This window comes from Bidens hawaiensis, unplaced genomic scaffold (assembly GCF_021521415.1).
Source record: "Bidens hawaiensis isolate Kalapana, Puna unplaced genomic scaffold, B.hawaiensis_p1.1 tig00022328_1, whole genome shotgun sequence".
NCBI lineage: Eukaryota > Viridiplantae > Streptophyta > Magnoliopsida > Asterales > Asteraceae > Bidens > Bidens hawaiensis.
The window spans coordinates 5,084-21,352 of record NW_027493477.1 but is presented as its reverse complement, the minus strand read 5'-3'; the positions used below and the strand labels follow the sequence as shown (position 1 = coordinate 21,352).

The 16,269-nt window shown below is 37.3% G+C and overlaps 1 protein-coding gene across 1 annotated transcript; it reads right to left on the bottom strand.

The window, feature by feature from the left end:
• Positions 1–424: 424 nt before the first annotated feature.
• LOC143565398 (putative amino acid permease 7) lies at positions 425–3,063 on the bottom strand. Its single transcript, XM_077052381.1, has 7 exons — positions 2,988–3,063; positions 2,198–2,437; positions 2,033–2,126; positions 1,743–1,957; positions 1,535–1,668; positions 1,225–1,452; positions 425–826 (listed from the first exon to the last, which is right to left on the bottom strand). The coding sequence occupies exons 1-7, from the start codon at positions 3,061–3,063 to the stop codon at positions 425–427; spliced, it is 1,389 nt and encodes a 462-aa protein (XP_076908496.1).
• Positions 3,064–16,269: the final 13,206 nt, after the last annotated feature.

Here is a 16,269-nt window from a genome sequence, read left to right as displayed (position 1 = left end):
ATCAAGTCTATTCCCTAATTTTAAGATCTTATGATCTTGATTAGTGAAAACATGTTGAGCATGCATATGCATATATGATCCTAGTGCATATAGGACCTCGATCTTGACCATGCAACGTCTAGCTGATGAAATCTTCGTTGCCTTAGCTCGGAGATTATAAACAAGCTAACTTTGTTGTATAAAAGAACAACAAACAGGTTAACAGGCTAAGTGGCTCATAAAACTACATTTAAAGAGGTATTCGACTTCACCAGTTTATAGTTGGACATCATGCCACAACGTCGGGTCGAATGACATTATTTTCTAAATATGGCATCACTCAGTAACATTTTAAAATTTGTACAACTGTATTTACAAGAGAATTGACTAATACACCCAATACAGTTTCCAATCATCCAAATCTTCAAAGGGTATTAACTATTTACTACCCAAATCTTTTGGTAACGAGTCCTTCAATAGAACCAACCAAAGTAAAAATGGTTACAAGCAAAAAAAAAATGGCGTATATACGAAGTATAATCCATTTTCCGGACCAAGGCACAACCTTCTTCTGCACAAAGTACATCTCAACAGGGAAATATATGGTCAAAGGCCAAAAGAAGATGGAGCCTGCAAACGCGAGGACCTCATTGAAGTAAGGGAATAACATCCCAACTGACATTGTCAAAATCACATATGCTGTTCTAAAACATAACCGAAGTGGATTCAATTTGAACTCAGGAATTAACGACACCTTCACACTTCTATTGTCTTTTGCGAACCCGCTTTCTGGAAATTTTTCTGCATACCATCTTTCCACTATTGCAAACAGTGTCTGAGTGTATACCTGACAACACACAAGATAATTAATAATGTAAAAAACACAAATTGAATCGGTCCTGATTGGTACTAGGTAGATGTGGCAAAGGGTACGAGTCATGAAATGGTTTCGGGTCAAAATGGTGATGTTTAGGTGTGGGTCAAACTGGTCAGGTTGGCACCACCTGACTTGTGTGACAAAGTGTCACAAACTGACGGAACCAGCCAGGTTCGGTTTGGGACCAGCTCGTGTGCGCGCGACAATATACATCGGTTCCTAGAATTGGTTAGGATCGTTGGTCGGTTCGGTTAACCTGTGTTTTTCGCCCATCTCTATTTGTAATTAATGAAGTATTGAACCATCTTTTTTATAAGTTATGTAAATATTTAATGGGTTCCAGTAAAAATGCTAAGGCCATGTGATACCTGGTAACCACCAACCAAGTGGAGAACAATGCATGCATTAGCAAAGTCAACGAGCCAATACGGTTCATAAAACCCAAACCCAGTCAACAGATTCCCGGGAGTCAAATCTCCAAATGCAGCATAGCCAGAAGCACCACAACATAGGTAGAATATAGTACTTGTAAGGATTGCAATTGTTGAAGCTTTCTTCATGGTCACTTTTTGTGATGGAGGTGACTTCAAAGTGCTCTATATGTCACAAACATCACATAACTGTTTAGACAAATTGATTATCAAATAGAAGAGTTAAACAACGGGTTAGATGTTGTACCTGTACTTCAAGAAGAATTACCGAGAAATTAAATGAAAATGCAATGTCTCCAATGGCTTGAGCAACCAACCATACTTTTTGTGTGGGACTAGTAGTTGAGATTCCATAGATGCTACCTTCAATTTTCCCTTTTCCTGCAATTTCATTTATATTATTCATGGTCCATCAACAAGATCGCGTATCAGTATGTTAAAGATAAGATTTTTACCAATTACTTGTGTTAATCCAAGTCCAATTCCAATAAAAGAATAGGCGAACGACATAATTGCAGCAATGAACGAGAGCCATTTTGTATGAAAAATGTTGGGTATTTGAGAAGCTATTATTTGAACTATTCCAAACATGAGCATATAATAACAATCTTCAAATTCACAAGCAGCATCGTGCCCTTGTTCGTGGTAACAATTTGATTGCCTGATTGCTCTGTCAAAACAACAAAAGATTTAAACCGAACAATACTAATATGTTACAACATTTAACCAAATCAAAGTAACATACCTCATGCTGGTGGCAGATGTGATTGTATACACAACTCCTGTTTTGAATATACTGAAATAAAACACGCATGCACACGCCAGACCATTCTTATACCCTGAAATACAATGCACAGAAGTAGAATGAACAAAATGCAAGTGAATGCTAATGAGCATGAAACAAACTAACCTAAAACTGTGTGAACGGCCTGCAAGTAGGACTGGTTCATAGTAGTGTTGCCATTTTTAGGGTCGAAATAGAGATGAATGTCACAGATAAAGTATGCAGAAACAAGAGTGAAGAAGCCAAAGAGTAGCAGAGACAAGGGGCCAACAATCCATCCGACCTGAGCTATGCTCCAAGCTAGTGATAAAACCCCTGACCCTATCACGGCTGTTATAATATGTGCTACAGCCGTCCACACGGTTCCTTCAATCAACAACAAAAAGCCAATTCATAAAGCGCTATCATCAAATTTGAGGAAGTGGATTGAAATATAAGTAAATAAGTTATAATTTTGAATTTTATTGACTTCAAGCTACAAAATGTGCTGCTGGTGTTTATATAGTTCCTTAAATCAACAACACAAAGCAAATTGAACAATTATTATTATTATTATTATTATTATTATTATTATTATTATTATTATTATTATTATTATTATTATTATTATTCTAGGGTTCCTTCAATCAACAGCCCAAAGATAACAGATAAAACTAACCCTAGGTCTATTCATTAAATTCAAATTCGAATAAGAGGAATGAAATGGAAGTGATATAAGATCAAAATCTGAAGTTAATGGATTTTGAATTCGAAATATCGAATTGAATGCAGCAGATAACTTTGATTTTGAGTTTCGAAAAGTGAACTACATAATACCTAATCAGGTCAAACAGTGATTGATTGATATAAGCTAAGCTAGTATGTAATTGAGTGTAAAATGAAGTAAGTAAAAAGTGAAAGAGAAATGAAGGCAGACCAGTGAGGTTGAGGTCATGATGAGAGGTCTGCAACAATGGCGGATGATCTTCTTCTTCATAGTCTCCTCTCGCCATAGTTGTTCAGTTCTAAACGCAACCAACTTCTTGTTAGACTGTTGAAGATCCTTTATCAACAATCGAGCCAAAACCAATAAAACAAAAAACGTTATCAGGTATATAAATAAAATAAATAAATAAATAAATAAATAGATAGGTAGACTTAAAAATTAAAATGAGAAGGTAAAAAAATAGAAATTTGAACATTTGTGAAAAAGATTTGAAATCATATAAAAAAAATAATAAGAAAAATATAACCTGATATATAAATAAAAAACAAAAAAAATTAAAATATCAAAATGTTTCCCATCATTCTTGTTCAAAAAAAAAAACGGAGTTGCTCAAATCAAGGCCAACTTAAGTGATATATTGTTAATTCAAGACAATAACTACTTAAATGGAGTTGGTAATCATCTTTAGTTTGAAACATGAGGTCTTGGGTTCAAAACTTGTATCACACAATAATTTATTTTTCAACATTTTACAAAATGTTATCTTCATATGAAGATGGTTCTATTTGAAGAGAAACCGGGTCATAGGTTATAACATAACTAAACGGGTTCATGCTCCATATTGTGTTTGGAAGAAAAGATGATATAATAGGAAACTGCTCACATGGCATCCTATGTGGAAGCCCTAAAATGATGTCATGTGGAAAAATCATGTTGCTTCAATATATAGTTAGATTAGATTATATTAGATTAGAAATAGGTGTATTGTCCCGGTTGACTTGAAAATATAACATATCATAAATAAAGCAAAGGGCTTTATCCATCCGAGCTTCTCACCTTGGGACGTACCCGTTCTCGTCGTGAAAAGGAAAGATGGCTCGCTTCGCATGTGTATCGACTATCGTGAGCTTAATAAATTCACCATAAAAAATCGTTACTGTAATGCCCCGGTCCCGGTGCCTTACATTGGATGTTGGATTTACTCATAAACACAGTTCTAAATATCAGAGTGAAATAAAACTTTCGCGGAATAACTCAAAACATCAATCAATATGTTACAAAACAACACATCTTGTCTTAATAAAGATTAACTTGTCTTAAACATAACATAAAAGTTTCATAATCTTTCTTCTTAAGATGCCAGCCTTCCAGTCCCTATCATGTGTCATCCTCAAGCCAGCTCCTTTAATCTATTTACCTGCGTGCATACTAAAAGTCAGCTACGCTGAGTGAGTTCTAGTTAATTAACATACATTACATTCACTTACTTACTAATACGCGTCCGGAGATACGTATTAATACTTACTTGTTCATCTATCATACATACATACATACATACATACATTCGTTCATACTTCATACTGTCTACATATCTCGGATATTATAAGGGTCCGGTCCCTACATACCTCGGATATTATAAAGGTCCGGTCCTTACATACCTTGGATATTGTAAGGGTCCAGTCCCTACATACCTTGGATGTTATAAGGGTCCAGTCCCTCCATACCTTGGATGTTATAAGGGTCCACTCCTTACATACCTTGGATATTATAAGGGTCCAGTCCCTTTATACCTTGGATATTATAAGGGTCCAGTCCTTACATACCTCGGTTATTATTAGGGCCCGGTGCCCTCGAACATACCATACAATCCTACCTTCGTTACATTTCCTTTCTACTTCCTTCAATCATAACTAATATAACAACTACGTGAATACTAGTTAATAAATCCATATCATTCACATTCATACGCAAACATATATCTAATATACACTTACCATTTAAGGTAAGTGTATTAATCTAACACATCGTAGTATGCACACAGCCCCGAAAACATAACACATAAAAAGGGGCCAGAACTCACCTGGATGTTGTTCCTCTTGGAGTTAATTGTAACACTTCTCCTTAGTTCCCAACGTCTATTTGTTTAATAATTTATAGTATTAATTAAATATTTCGAACCCTGTCATTCTTCTAGGTTAGTGAAGTTCCTAACGAATCGCATCGCATGGGAAAACAAATCGTATGGAAACCATTCTCATGAGAATAAAACTATTCTCATGGAAACCATTCTCATGGAAACCATTCTCATGAAAACTATTCTCATGGAAACCATTTTCATAAGAATAAAACTATTCTCATGAGAATAAAACTATTCTAATGGAAACCATTCTCATGAGAATAAAACTATTCTCGTGGAAACTATTCTCATGAGAATAAAACAATTCTCATGGAAGCCATTCTCATGAGAACTATTCTCATGAGAATAAAACTGTTTTCATGGAAACCATTCTAATGAGAACTATTCTCACGAGAATAAAACCATTCTTATGGAAACCATTCTCATGAGAACTATTCTCATGAGAATAAAACTATTCTCATGGAAACCAATTCTCGTGAAAACTATTCTCATGAGAATAAAACTATTCTCATGGAAACTATTTTAAAGCCATATTCCTTCAAGGTCCTTACTTAAGACCCGATTTTACCCTTTTTATGGGTTTTGGGCCGTACCGACTTTGTATACCAGCGTTTTACAAAGTCCGAATATCACCTTTTTATCCTATATCGTACTCTTGAACCCTTTTACTATGAAGTTTATGTTTTTCTTACATGTTTCAACCCGATTTACTTTCCTTTCAAATTTCGTGCAAAACCGACTTCGTTTACCCGTCCTTTTAACGAACCGAAAGCTACTCGTTGTACCCGAACCGAACCAACTAACCCATTTACTAACAAGTTCATTACTTTATCACTAATCGTGACCCGATCTATCATCCTACCAAGTTTCATGCAAATCTGTACACGAAAAGTAAGCCTTTTTAATAAAACGCACCCTTGAGATTTTTGTTCGAAATCACACGAATAGACAAAAACCATATCAAACGAACTCGGTTCAAGCGGCCACACGACCGGGTCGCAGAGCTCTACCAGCGCCGCCTACTGCCGCCGCTGTTTCCGGAAAACCCAAACAGTCGCCGGAAATCTTCATTTTTCGCTGTTATGGTTTTGCTGATAAAAACAGGGCTTCCCGACCTCTGATCGAAGATCCGTCCAGTAGAAATCTTCATTTATATACTATGAACACTCAGTTAAAATTTGAGACCGATCCGACGGTTAGATCTCCGGAAATCGTCGGATCTCTGTGGGTTACTTTCTCAAAAACGGGAATCTTATAAGGAGGGATGCTAGAGGTGAAGATTGTTATAAAATGGGATGGTGACTATATTATAGGAAGATGGTAGGGTTCCATGTTTAACTTTTGACCTAATAACACTTTATCCTCTCATACTTTAGATAATTACACTTATCTTCCATAGTTCATTTAAACTCGATTCTTTGAAATACCTCATGAAAGTTACAGTTACCCTTTGCCTCGAATCGACGAAGTCTTTGATCAACTAGGCTCAACTTTTTTCTCAAAAATCGATCTTTTATCGGGTTATCATCAGTTGCATGTTCACGAAGATGACATTCCCAAAACCACCTTTCGTACTCGGTATGAGCAATACGAGTTCATGGTTATGCCATTCGGATTAACCAATACACCTGCGGTATTCATTAAACTCGATCGCGTTTGCAAACCATTTTTGGGCAAATTTGTAATTTTCTTTATTGATGGCATCCTCATCTTTTCCAAAACCAAATCCGAACATGAGCATCATTTACGATCCATTCTCGATCTTCTAAGAAAAGAACAACTATATGCCAAATTCTCAAAATGTGAATTTTGGCCAAAGGAAGTTCAATTTTTTGGTCGCATCGTCAACGATAAAGGTATTCATGTTGATCCCGCCAAAATTGAGGCCGTAAAATATTGGAAAACTCCATCCACACCTACGGAAGTTTGATGTTTCCTTAGTTTGGCCGGGTAGTACCAGCTTTTCATTCTAAACTACTCCAAAATCGCGTTACCCCTCACCCCTTATGCAGTCAATAGTGGTGGGATAGTGGTGGGATAGCAGTGGGATAGCAGTGGGATAGCGGTTAGCGGACCTTTACAAAATTGCGGTGCCAATAGCGGTCCAGAATAGTGGAACCGCTATTAGCGGCGCTATTTGACCGATTTTTATTCCTAGATAGCAGTTGTAGCATCAATTTTCAAGGTTGGTATATTTGGACTAAGTTAAGAAAAGGCCATAATATCCCAAACTTCAAATTTGATCTAATATTTATTTATAACCGTTTTTTTATTCAAGTCCTAGAAAACTCAAGTTCTCGCTCTTTCACCTACCAATGATTCCTTGGTTGATGTAGACTCAGAGGAAGATTTCATTGCTTATGATTAAATCATGTTTTAGTTATTGATACTTTTGTGTTTTTTTTCTTTTGATATTACTATTAATACATATAATATATATATATATATATATATATATATATATATATATATATATATTGCATGATATTAAAATTACCGCTATCCCACCGCAATAACCTATATTTCAAATAGCGTCCCTTGACCGCTATCCGATTTTTTACCGCATTAACTGCATAGCTCACCCCATTAACTCATAAGGAAAAACCTTACGAATTGGGACTGAAACAAGAAGAAGCTTTCCAAACTTTAAAGCATATGCTTTGCAATGCTCCCATCTTAGCCTAACCCGAAGGAAACGACAACTTTGTGGTATTTTGTGATGCATCCAACTGTCACACCCCGACCAATGAAGGCGGAAACGTCGAGGCGCGACATGATTGCTCATTGCACAATGACACTATAAAGTTACAATATTTAAACAACTCATTTAAATCCATATCATCATAAATAACACAACAATTGTTCATACAAAATGCCAAATAGATAGATAAACAAATAACTTGTTCTTTTATTTTCTAATATCCTAAAGCCAAGATAATAAGTTTCTTCAAGTAATCCAATCAAGCTAACATCAAACCTGTAACATTGCATAAAATAGAGTTTGTCAACACGAAGGTTGGTGAGCAATTTTCATAGTTTTGGACAATAAGTATATAGTATGAAATCCACAACTAGTATATGAAAACAATAAATAATAGCAACAATTTAGATAATAAAACCGTCAATAAGAATACATTGACGACAATAATGAAATCGTCAATAAGAATACATTGACGACACCTTTCTATATGGGGATACCATATATATTCGGAATTAACGTATGATCACACCTTGATGAGGCTACCCGCCTTAGCATTCAAGAATTTGCACATAATCATGTAAAACATATAACACCAAATCGAGCATTTATTTAAGTAAATATATACAATACGTGTTGTGGTTTAAGACTCAAGTATAAATCATTTGAATTTGAATAAGTATGCAATGCCACCCCCAAAACGAAAGATGGAAAACGGGGGATGAAAAAGTACTCACATTAACAAGTAACTTGAAAGATAGTGTCGTGAATAATCGGAGAGATCGGTTTAACGAGCAAGACCTATATTAAACGGGTCTTGTGTTAGTAGGTAGTCTTGGAAGGGTTTAAAATAAAATACATGACAAATAAAGTAAATAAATAAAGTTTAGGATTTAAAATGTAAATGTCGGACCGGTGCGGGACACGGTTTCCCAACGATTCACGGGGCAACGTGTTAGAGTGCGGAATCCTCTAACACGGCGATTCGGTGGTGATCAACAACGCGCGGTAACGATTCCTAAGACGGTTTGACACCTAGGGACGGAGGAAAGGACCGACACGTGAAGAACGGGCAGAGAGTATTTCAGCAGAGTGGTGGTTCGTGACTGTGTGTAGAATGTGTGCTATGTTGTGAAATTTCCTAAGTTTCGTTTATATATCGAAAACTGGTTCGATCGAATGAGTCTCTCATTCGATCGAACGAGACCTGGTTCGATCGAATCAGTCACTGATTCGATCGAATCAGTTTCTTTTGACATTTTCAGTCCGTTAACTTAGTTTCACGATCGTTATCTTCATATCGAACCATCCTGATAGAACTGGGGACATACACATGACATTTCATGTCCTAACAAACTCCCCCTTGGAGCCAGTTCTATTTACTTACAATCAATCGAGTTCTCTTGCTCGATCGTAACTCCCCCTTGGAGTTATCTCACTCTCTCTTTTCTCAAAGCTAATGGTGCGCATGTTGCATCCACGAACTCCTTTCATCATGAAGTTCTCTCAGGATCAAATGGTCCAGTCAGTCAGACTTACCATAGGTTCCGCATATCCTGAGAAGCTGTCAATTGAAACTTTAGATAAACATTTAAGCACAATCTATCACAATGTTCCAAAACAAATTACATTCAACTCAAAAACAATTACAACCAGAAGATTAAACCTTTCATTACAACAAGAAACAAAATAAACATGACAATTAAGCTTCAGTCTCTTGTGCATACTTCTTCTGTTGCTCTTTCCAATTTGATCCTGCATGTATGTCATAGGCAAAGCAGATCCTAATGACATTTCTATACGTTAAAGCTTGCTCCATGTCTTCGGGGGCGTAGAGAATCTCTGTCTTGTACAGCGTGTAGACGTCCTCCCGTGACAAGTTTGTGAGCCACATAGGATCAAAGATACGAATTGTGCTCCAATTTCCATTGTCGTTGAGCACGATGACTGCTTCATGCAGTCTTCCGTCATAGTACCAATGCCTGAACGCTTTGTAGAAGTCCTGCTTCATCTTTCTTAGAGGAATCTTCTTCATCGTGAGTGGTGGCATGTACTTCAAAACAATCTTTGGCCTGTTGGTGATCGGATCGATCTCCCTTTTACTTGTATATCTCTTTGGCCTTTGTGGAGTGATCATCTTCCATTTTGAGCTGTATTCCATTCGCAATACACTCTGATAATACGTTGCAAATGGAGATGAACTTGCATAAAGCATATCAAGATAGTTAAGACGGTTTAGATCAAAAGTAGGAAGAGTCTTCAAGTCAGTGATACGTTGAAAGTACTCAACCCCTTTTTCTCTCTTGACAGCAATGCAATTAAGATCCTTCAGACACGCCCAAGCAATTATTTCACCTGAAGTTCTACGACCCTTCATCTTATAGGACATTGTGTGAGGAATGGTCGGCTTTGCTTGTCGTCTGGACCTTATCTTCTCAAGAATAGCGTTGAAAGCTTTCTTGCACTCTTCAGTTTTCTCAACGAAATCGGCTTGATCTGCATCAGAAGGCTGTTTCATTGTGTTTGACCTTTCGTCAGCCTTCTTCTGTATTTCCTCCTCTGTTACATTTTGAAAGAAGCTTGCCGAGTTAGGAAGATCTTCAGTTTGAGACGTGTAGTACTCTGGATATTCTTCCTGCGTCAAGTCTTCCATTTCGACTTCATCGAATTGAGAGGGATCAGCGGCCGTGGATGATGTTGAGTCAGGTGTAGCAGCCGAAGAAGATGTTTGTTCTGTTGAAGGCAAAGCCAGATACTTGCCTGTTTCTTCATTGTATAGCTCAAACATATGTTCCAGTTCTTCTTCTGTGAAATTGTGAGAAATTTCACCTTCTTCCAAGTCTCCACTTGCGAAGAATTGCTGCTCATCTGGATTGTCCAGTAAAAACGTGAAATATTCCGCTGCTGTTTTTGATTGCAGCGGTTGGACATTAAACGGATCAGCATCACCTGTTTGATTACACAAACACAAAGTAACAACAAATTTAAGTAAACATATGTAATATCATAAACATTAAATACAATATCATTACATATGAAACTAGGTTTACAAACAAATCATTAATTGAAAAGATTTAACATTTAAGTCCTTACTACATTCACTCAAAATACTCTTAACTACCTTCACCTCCATCATCAGAAGAGTCCAGTTCGTCTGTGTCCACATCGACATTGGTTGGACCTTCCAGACGAAGAACATCACCCTTCAGCTCAGTCACTCTTGCTTCAAGGCGTAGATTTGACTCTCTCAGCTCGGTGATCAAAGAACCTTGTTCATTGATCGAAGATCCCTGTTCAGCGACAGTAGCATTTAACTGACTATTTTCAAGCCTGAGCATTTCGTTCTCAGCTTGAAGTTTAGCAATCTGCTCATCTCTGAGCCGATTCTGTTCTTCTTGCTCTGCCTTGAACAGTAACATCTTCATCATCGCCTTGTGCAAATCAGCAAGTTCGGATGCAACCTTTTGAGGTATGGCCATTTCAGGTTGAGCTTGAGGAATAGGTTGTTGAGCTGACTGCGGTGTTGGTGGCTGTGCTGGTTGAGCAGGAGGAGCAGCAGAAGTCCCGACGGATGGTAACATTGAGGGACGCGGTTGATCGGGAAATAAGCTTCGATACTTCCGAGTAACCTTCTTCTTTTGCCTCTTTGCAGGCCTTTCTTCTCCTACATCTATGTCGGCCGGATTTTCCACGGCTCTGACTTCCTCACCAGTTTCCAACTCTTCTTCATTTAGAAACGAATCAGCCTCCTTTTCAGCTTCGGTCCTTGTATCTTCAGGGACCGCCACCTCCTCAGTGTCAGAGTCGTCGCTTGATTCCTGCAAAGGTAAGTTTTCGACGTCTGAGTCACTGGTATCATTTCTCCATTTCCTTTTAGGAGGGGCCCTGTAAGACGGATTCACCAAATGCCCGAAGCATCTTTTGATTGGTGGCCTGGTTGGACGTTCCTTGTAAGATTTGAGACGGTTGAGAGTCTCATTTTTCATGTGGTCCAGTTTCACCACATCACCTTCGTTTTCTTTCAGTAATCCCGGTGCTTGAGTATCGACAATCATTTGCACGAACCGTGGGTACTGTAGAAACTTCTCACTTTTCCCTTGCTTCAACGTGATGTTCTCGACCATATGACCGAAAGTCATCTGAGAGAAGTTGTATGGTCGGTTCATCACCAAAGCAGCTACAGTGAACTGCATGCTTTCCCTCAGCTTGTCAAAGCTGGTTCGTTGAGGGCCCAAGCAGTGCATCACAACGTGTGCCAAATATTTGAACTCGGGGCACAAGTTGGCCTTATGAAGCAGACCGGCATTGAGGTCGCCGTCATACTTCATACGTGCGAAACATCCTCTTGTTGCAGCAGGATGTAGGGAGGTCGGGTCTGATTCATCATCTTCAAATCCACAGACTTCTCGAATGACCTGGGCAGATATAACAATTGCATGCCCTCTAACGGTGGAGCGAATAACCGACGGCACGACTGATTTGTCGTGCGTGGCATTTCTCCAAAATTCCTGTTGGATTGACATTATCGGCTCAATGACCCTCGAGATAGGTCCAAAAATCCTTGACCTCTTCAAAAACTTTATCACCGTTGCAAAGTCTTTCCCGTGGCTCGACTTTTCGTCTAGAAAAGCCACGATGTTGTGCTTGATGGACGTTTTGTACTGAGCAACCACTACTGCAACTTCAGCCATTGAATCTGTAAACTTAAACGTGTTAGAACGAACAGATATTGAAACGACTGAATGCGTTTAAACTTTTCAAATTTTCTGGACTAGTTCGATCGAACGAGTAACACATTCGATCGGTTGAGCTATTCATTCGATCGAATGAGATCTGGTTCGATCACAGACAATCGAATGAGATAGATCTTATCGTTGACTTCTGATTCGATCGAACTAGTGGTCGAATAAGTCACATTCGATCGAATAAGAAACTCGTTCGATCGAATGGACTGGTTCGACTCATTCAAACAGAAACCCAGAAACGAAGAACACCGAACCCGGAAAACTTAGACGATCAACAACCCGATCAAAACACGGTTAAAAATAACAAAAACTTACATTTTAATGATCTACGTGAAAAACCGAATAATGTGATCGGATCAAAACAAGGGTTTGAGGAAAATAGATTTGAGAGCAAAAATCCGTAATATATTTCGAAATTAACTGACCGATCGAATAAGTTTGAGTATTTATACTGTTTTTGGACTTATTCGATCGAACGGACTTGTTCGTTTGGACCATTCGATCGAATGAGATTCTTATTCGGTCGAATGAGTCTCTTCGCAACTGTTTGCAATCCTCAACCACTGATTCGATCGAATCAGTTCCTTCGATCGAGTTATTCGATCGAATAGCAACCTATTCGATCGAATGGGGAAACATTTGAAAAAAAATTTTTAAATATCTTATTTCCCGTCCATCGATCGTGATGCCTTTGAACCTGCACGAAAACATAAACTTTTGACACTTGGTTAGTTTTCGTAGACATTTTCCAATCCTGAGAGCTTCGTTCCTACAGAACATATAGATCATAATACATTAGTAACAAATGGAAAAATATCAGGCTCAAACATCTTTGGGTTTTCTTGTCACTTCATTCTTTCTTTCATGCACAGCCTGTTGCACAGATGAACATTTAGCAACCTGCATGAAGTTTTCTTTCATTCCTACACACTGGATAAACATTTAGTAGGAACAGACAGGGATCAGACTACCTGTCACGATGATTTCTCATCGATTCTCAAACAAACAGAAATAGATAAAATGAGAAAGAAAAAAAAAAAAAATAAATAGAAATAAAATCTTTTTTGGTTTTTATCAAAATATTTACAGGGAGGGACAGGGATCAGACTACCTGTCACGATGATTTCTCATCAACATTAAAGCAGAATAAAATAAATAAAAATAAAAAGATTAATTCAGAAATTTTTTTTTTTTTTTTTTTTTTTTTTTTTTTTTTTTTTTTTTTATAAAATTCAAACTGAAATAAACAACTGTACAAAATTTTAAAACACATTATTTTTGGTTGAGAAGGATCTATAATAAGAAATCATACAGACGTATATGACTGTCTACTGAGATTTTTTTTTTTTTTTTTTTTTTTTTTTTTTTTTTTTTTTTACGAATAAACGAAGTTAAACAAGACATAATGAATATTCTTTTTGTGAGAAAGATCCGAACAGGAATCATACTAATTACGTGACTGTCACACAGATCCGTGTTTAGCTGTATTATGACATAAAGAAACAGGTTGTGAGCATGTAAATAACTTAAAATGGTTTTCATCGTTTCTGTGATACGAGTTAGGTTCAATTATGTCTCAAAATTTAAGTGGGTATCAACTCAGAGATTATGATGCCTCCTATCTATTCTCAAAGCGTATTTGGCTTTCCCCAAGTCACCCCGAATTGACCTTGACCCATAGTGTCTGATTAAAGTTGTAAGTGTCTTCATCTGCTTCCCGTTTTCTTTCTTTCTTACTCCATGATTGAGAAGTCTTGACATTGTTAACTCTAGAATGTTTCAATCACTCATAATGTAAATTTTTTTTTTTTTTTTTTTTTTTTTTTTTTTTTTTTTTTTTTTTTTTTTAACATAGACTTCAGAGTAGTAAACAATTGCAAGTCCCGAATCTGGATCACTGCAGTTTCTTCACACACTATCTTTACGGGAATCAGAACACTTATGGGCTCGTGTATGACTGGGTAATCGCTTTTCTGCCTATCATTCGGAAAGATATATATGAAGACATACAAAACTCTTAAGGAGTTTCCACGTAAAATCGAGTAGATTTAGTTTGTATCACATCTACTTTTACGCACCATAAAAAGCTACCATGACACACAATGACCGTTCTAAAGCCTTTTAAGCCTAATAACTTCACTAGTTAAGCACACAGAATCAGTGTATCTATCATTTTCCAAGGTTGGATCAATTTCTCATTTTCTGAATATATATGAATGTCTTTTAAAACATATAACGTTTAAATTATTTCGCCCCGATCAAGTCAAAGTCTTCAGGTAAACGGCTATCCTGAAGATCCAATGGATCAACTGGACCGACCACATACGAGTATGTGTCCTTCTAACTAAGTATAACCGACTATTTTTCAGCGAAAGAATAAAGACCCATCAAAACCCGCCCCGATCACTTTCAGTCATCTGGTTAATGGCTATCCTCATAATCTACTAGTAGAAGTAAGGACCAACACACATCCGAAAATGTGTCCATCAAACTGAGGTAACCGACATAATTTTAAGCGATAGTGATGTATAAAAATTTAATATTTGAAAAATGAAAATAAGCTGTACAGACATAACAAATCTTTTTGATGTCTCAGTATGATAGCGTCTGTGTACTATCACCTTTCTTGTAACAAGATCAACTTCTCAAAATTTTGAATTTTTTTTTTTAATGTTTTTGGGTTTTTGTATTTTATATTGTTTTTGGTTTTTCTTGAAACCTTTCTCCCCCTAGAATTTATAAAAAACAAAATCTTTTTGGACTTTTTCAAATTTTTAAGAAAAGAAAAAAATGAAAACAATTTAAATGATATCTTCAGGAACATCATCTGATATACGTTTAACGCCGTTGATCTCTAGTAAATATAAAAACCGTGGTTTATCAAATGCTTTAGTGAAGAGATCAGCGCGTTGTTCCTGAGTGGGGATTTTTATCACATCGATTAACTTCTTTTCGTAGCAATCACGAAGGAAGTGATATCGAATTTCGATGTGCTTCGTTTTGCTAAAATGGACCGGATTTTTGGTAATTGAAATTGCAGCAGAATTATCAATATATATGGGAGTAGTAGAACATTCAATACCGTAGTCACGCATTTGTTGCTGAATCCAAATAACTTGAGAACAGCAACTGGCAGCCGCAATATATTCCGCCTCAGCTGTTGAAGTGGAGACTGACGTCTGCTTTTTGCATTGCCACGTTACTAAACGACTTCCAAAGAACTGACATCCTGCTGTTGTTGATTTGTAATCGAGTTTACAACCACCATAGTCCGAATCACTGTACGCATGTAGATCAAAGTTATCATCATGAGGATACCAAAGACCCCAATCTGGAGTACCCTTCAGATAACGCAAAATTCTTTTGACTGCAATCAGATGGGAGACCTTCGGCTTTGACTGGTAACGTGCACAGAGACACGTAGCAAACATTATGTCTGGCCGAGAAGCAGTCAGGTACATTAGAGATCCGATGATCCCTCTATAGTGAGTTGGATTGATCAATTCACCCTTCTCGTCAGGATTAATCCCGTGATTAACCTCTAAAGGAGTTCCCTGTGAAGAAGAACTCAACATCTCAAACCGTTTCAAGATGTCATTGACGTATTTTGTCTGGTGAATGAAGATACCGGAATCTTTTTGATCAACTTGAAGTCCTAAGAAGAACTTCATCTCACCCATGGAGCTCATTTCAAATTTTTCTTTCATCACTTGTTCGAACTCCTTACAAAGTGTTTTATTCGTGGACCCGAAGATGATGTCGTCCACGTACACTTGTACCATAATTAGATCTCCTTCTTTTTCTTTTGAGAATAGTGTGCAGTCAATGGTTCCCCTTCTAAACCCGTTGTTCAGAAGGTGTTTGGATAGTTCTTTATACCAAGCTCTCGGGGCTTGGTGAAGACCGTACAAA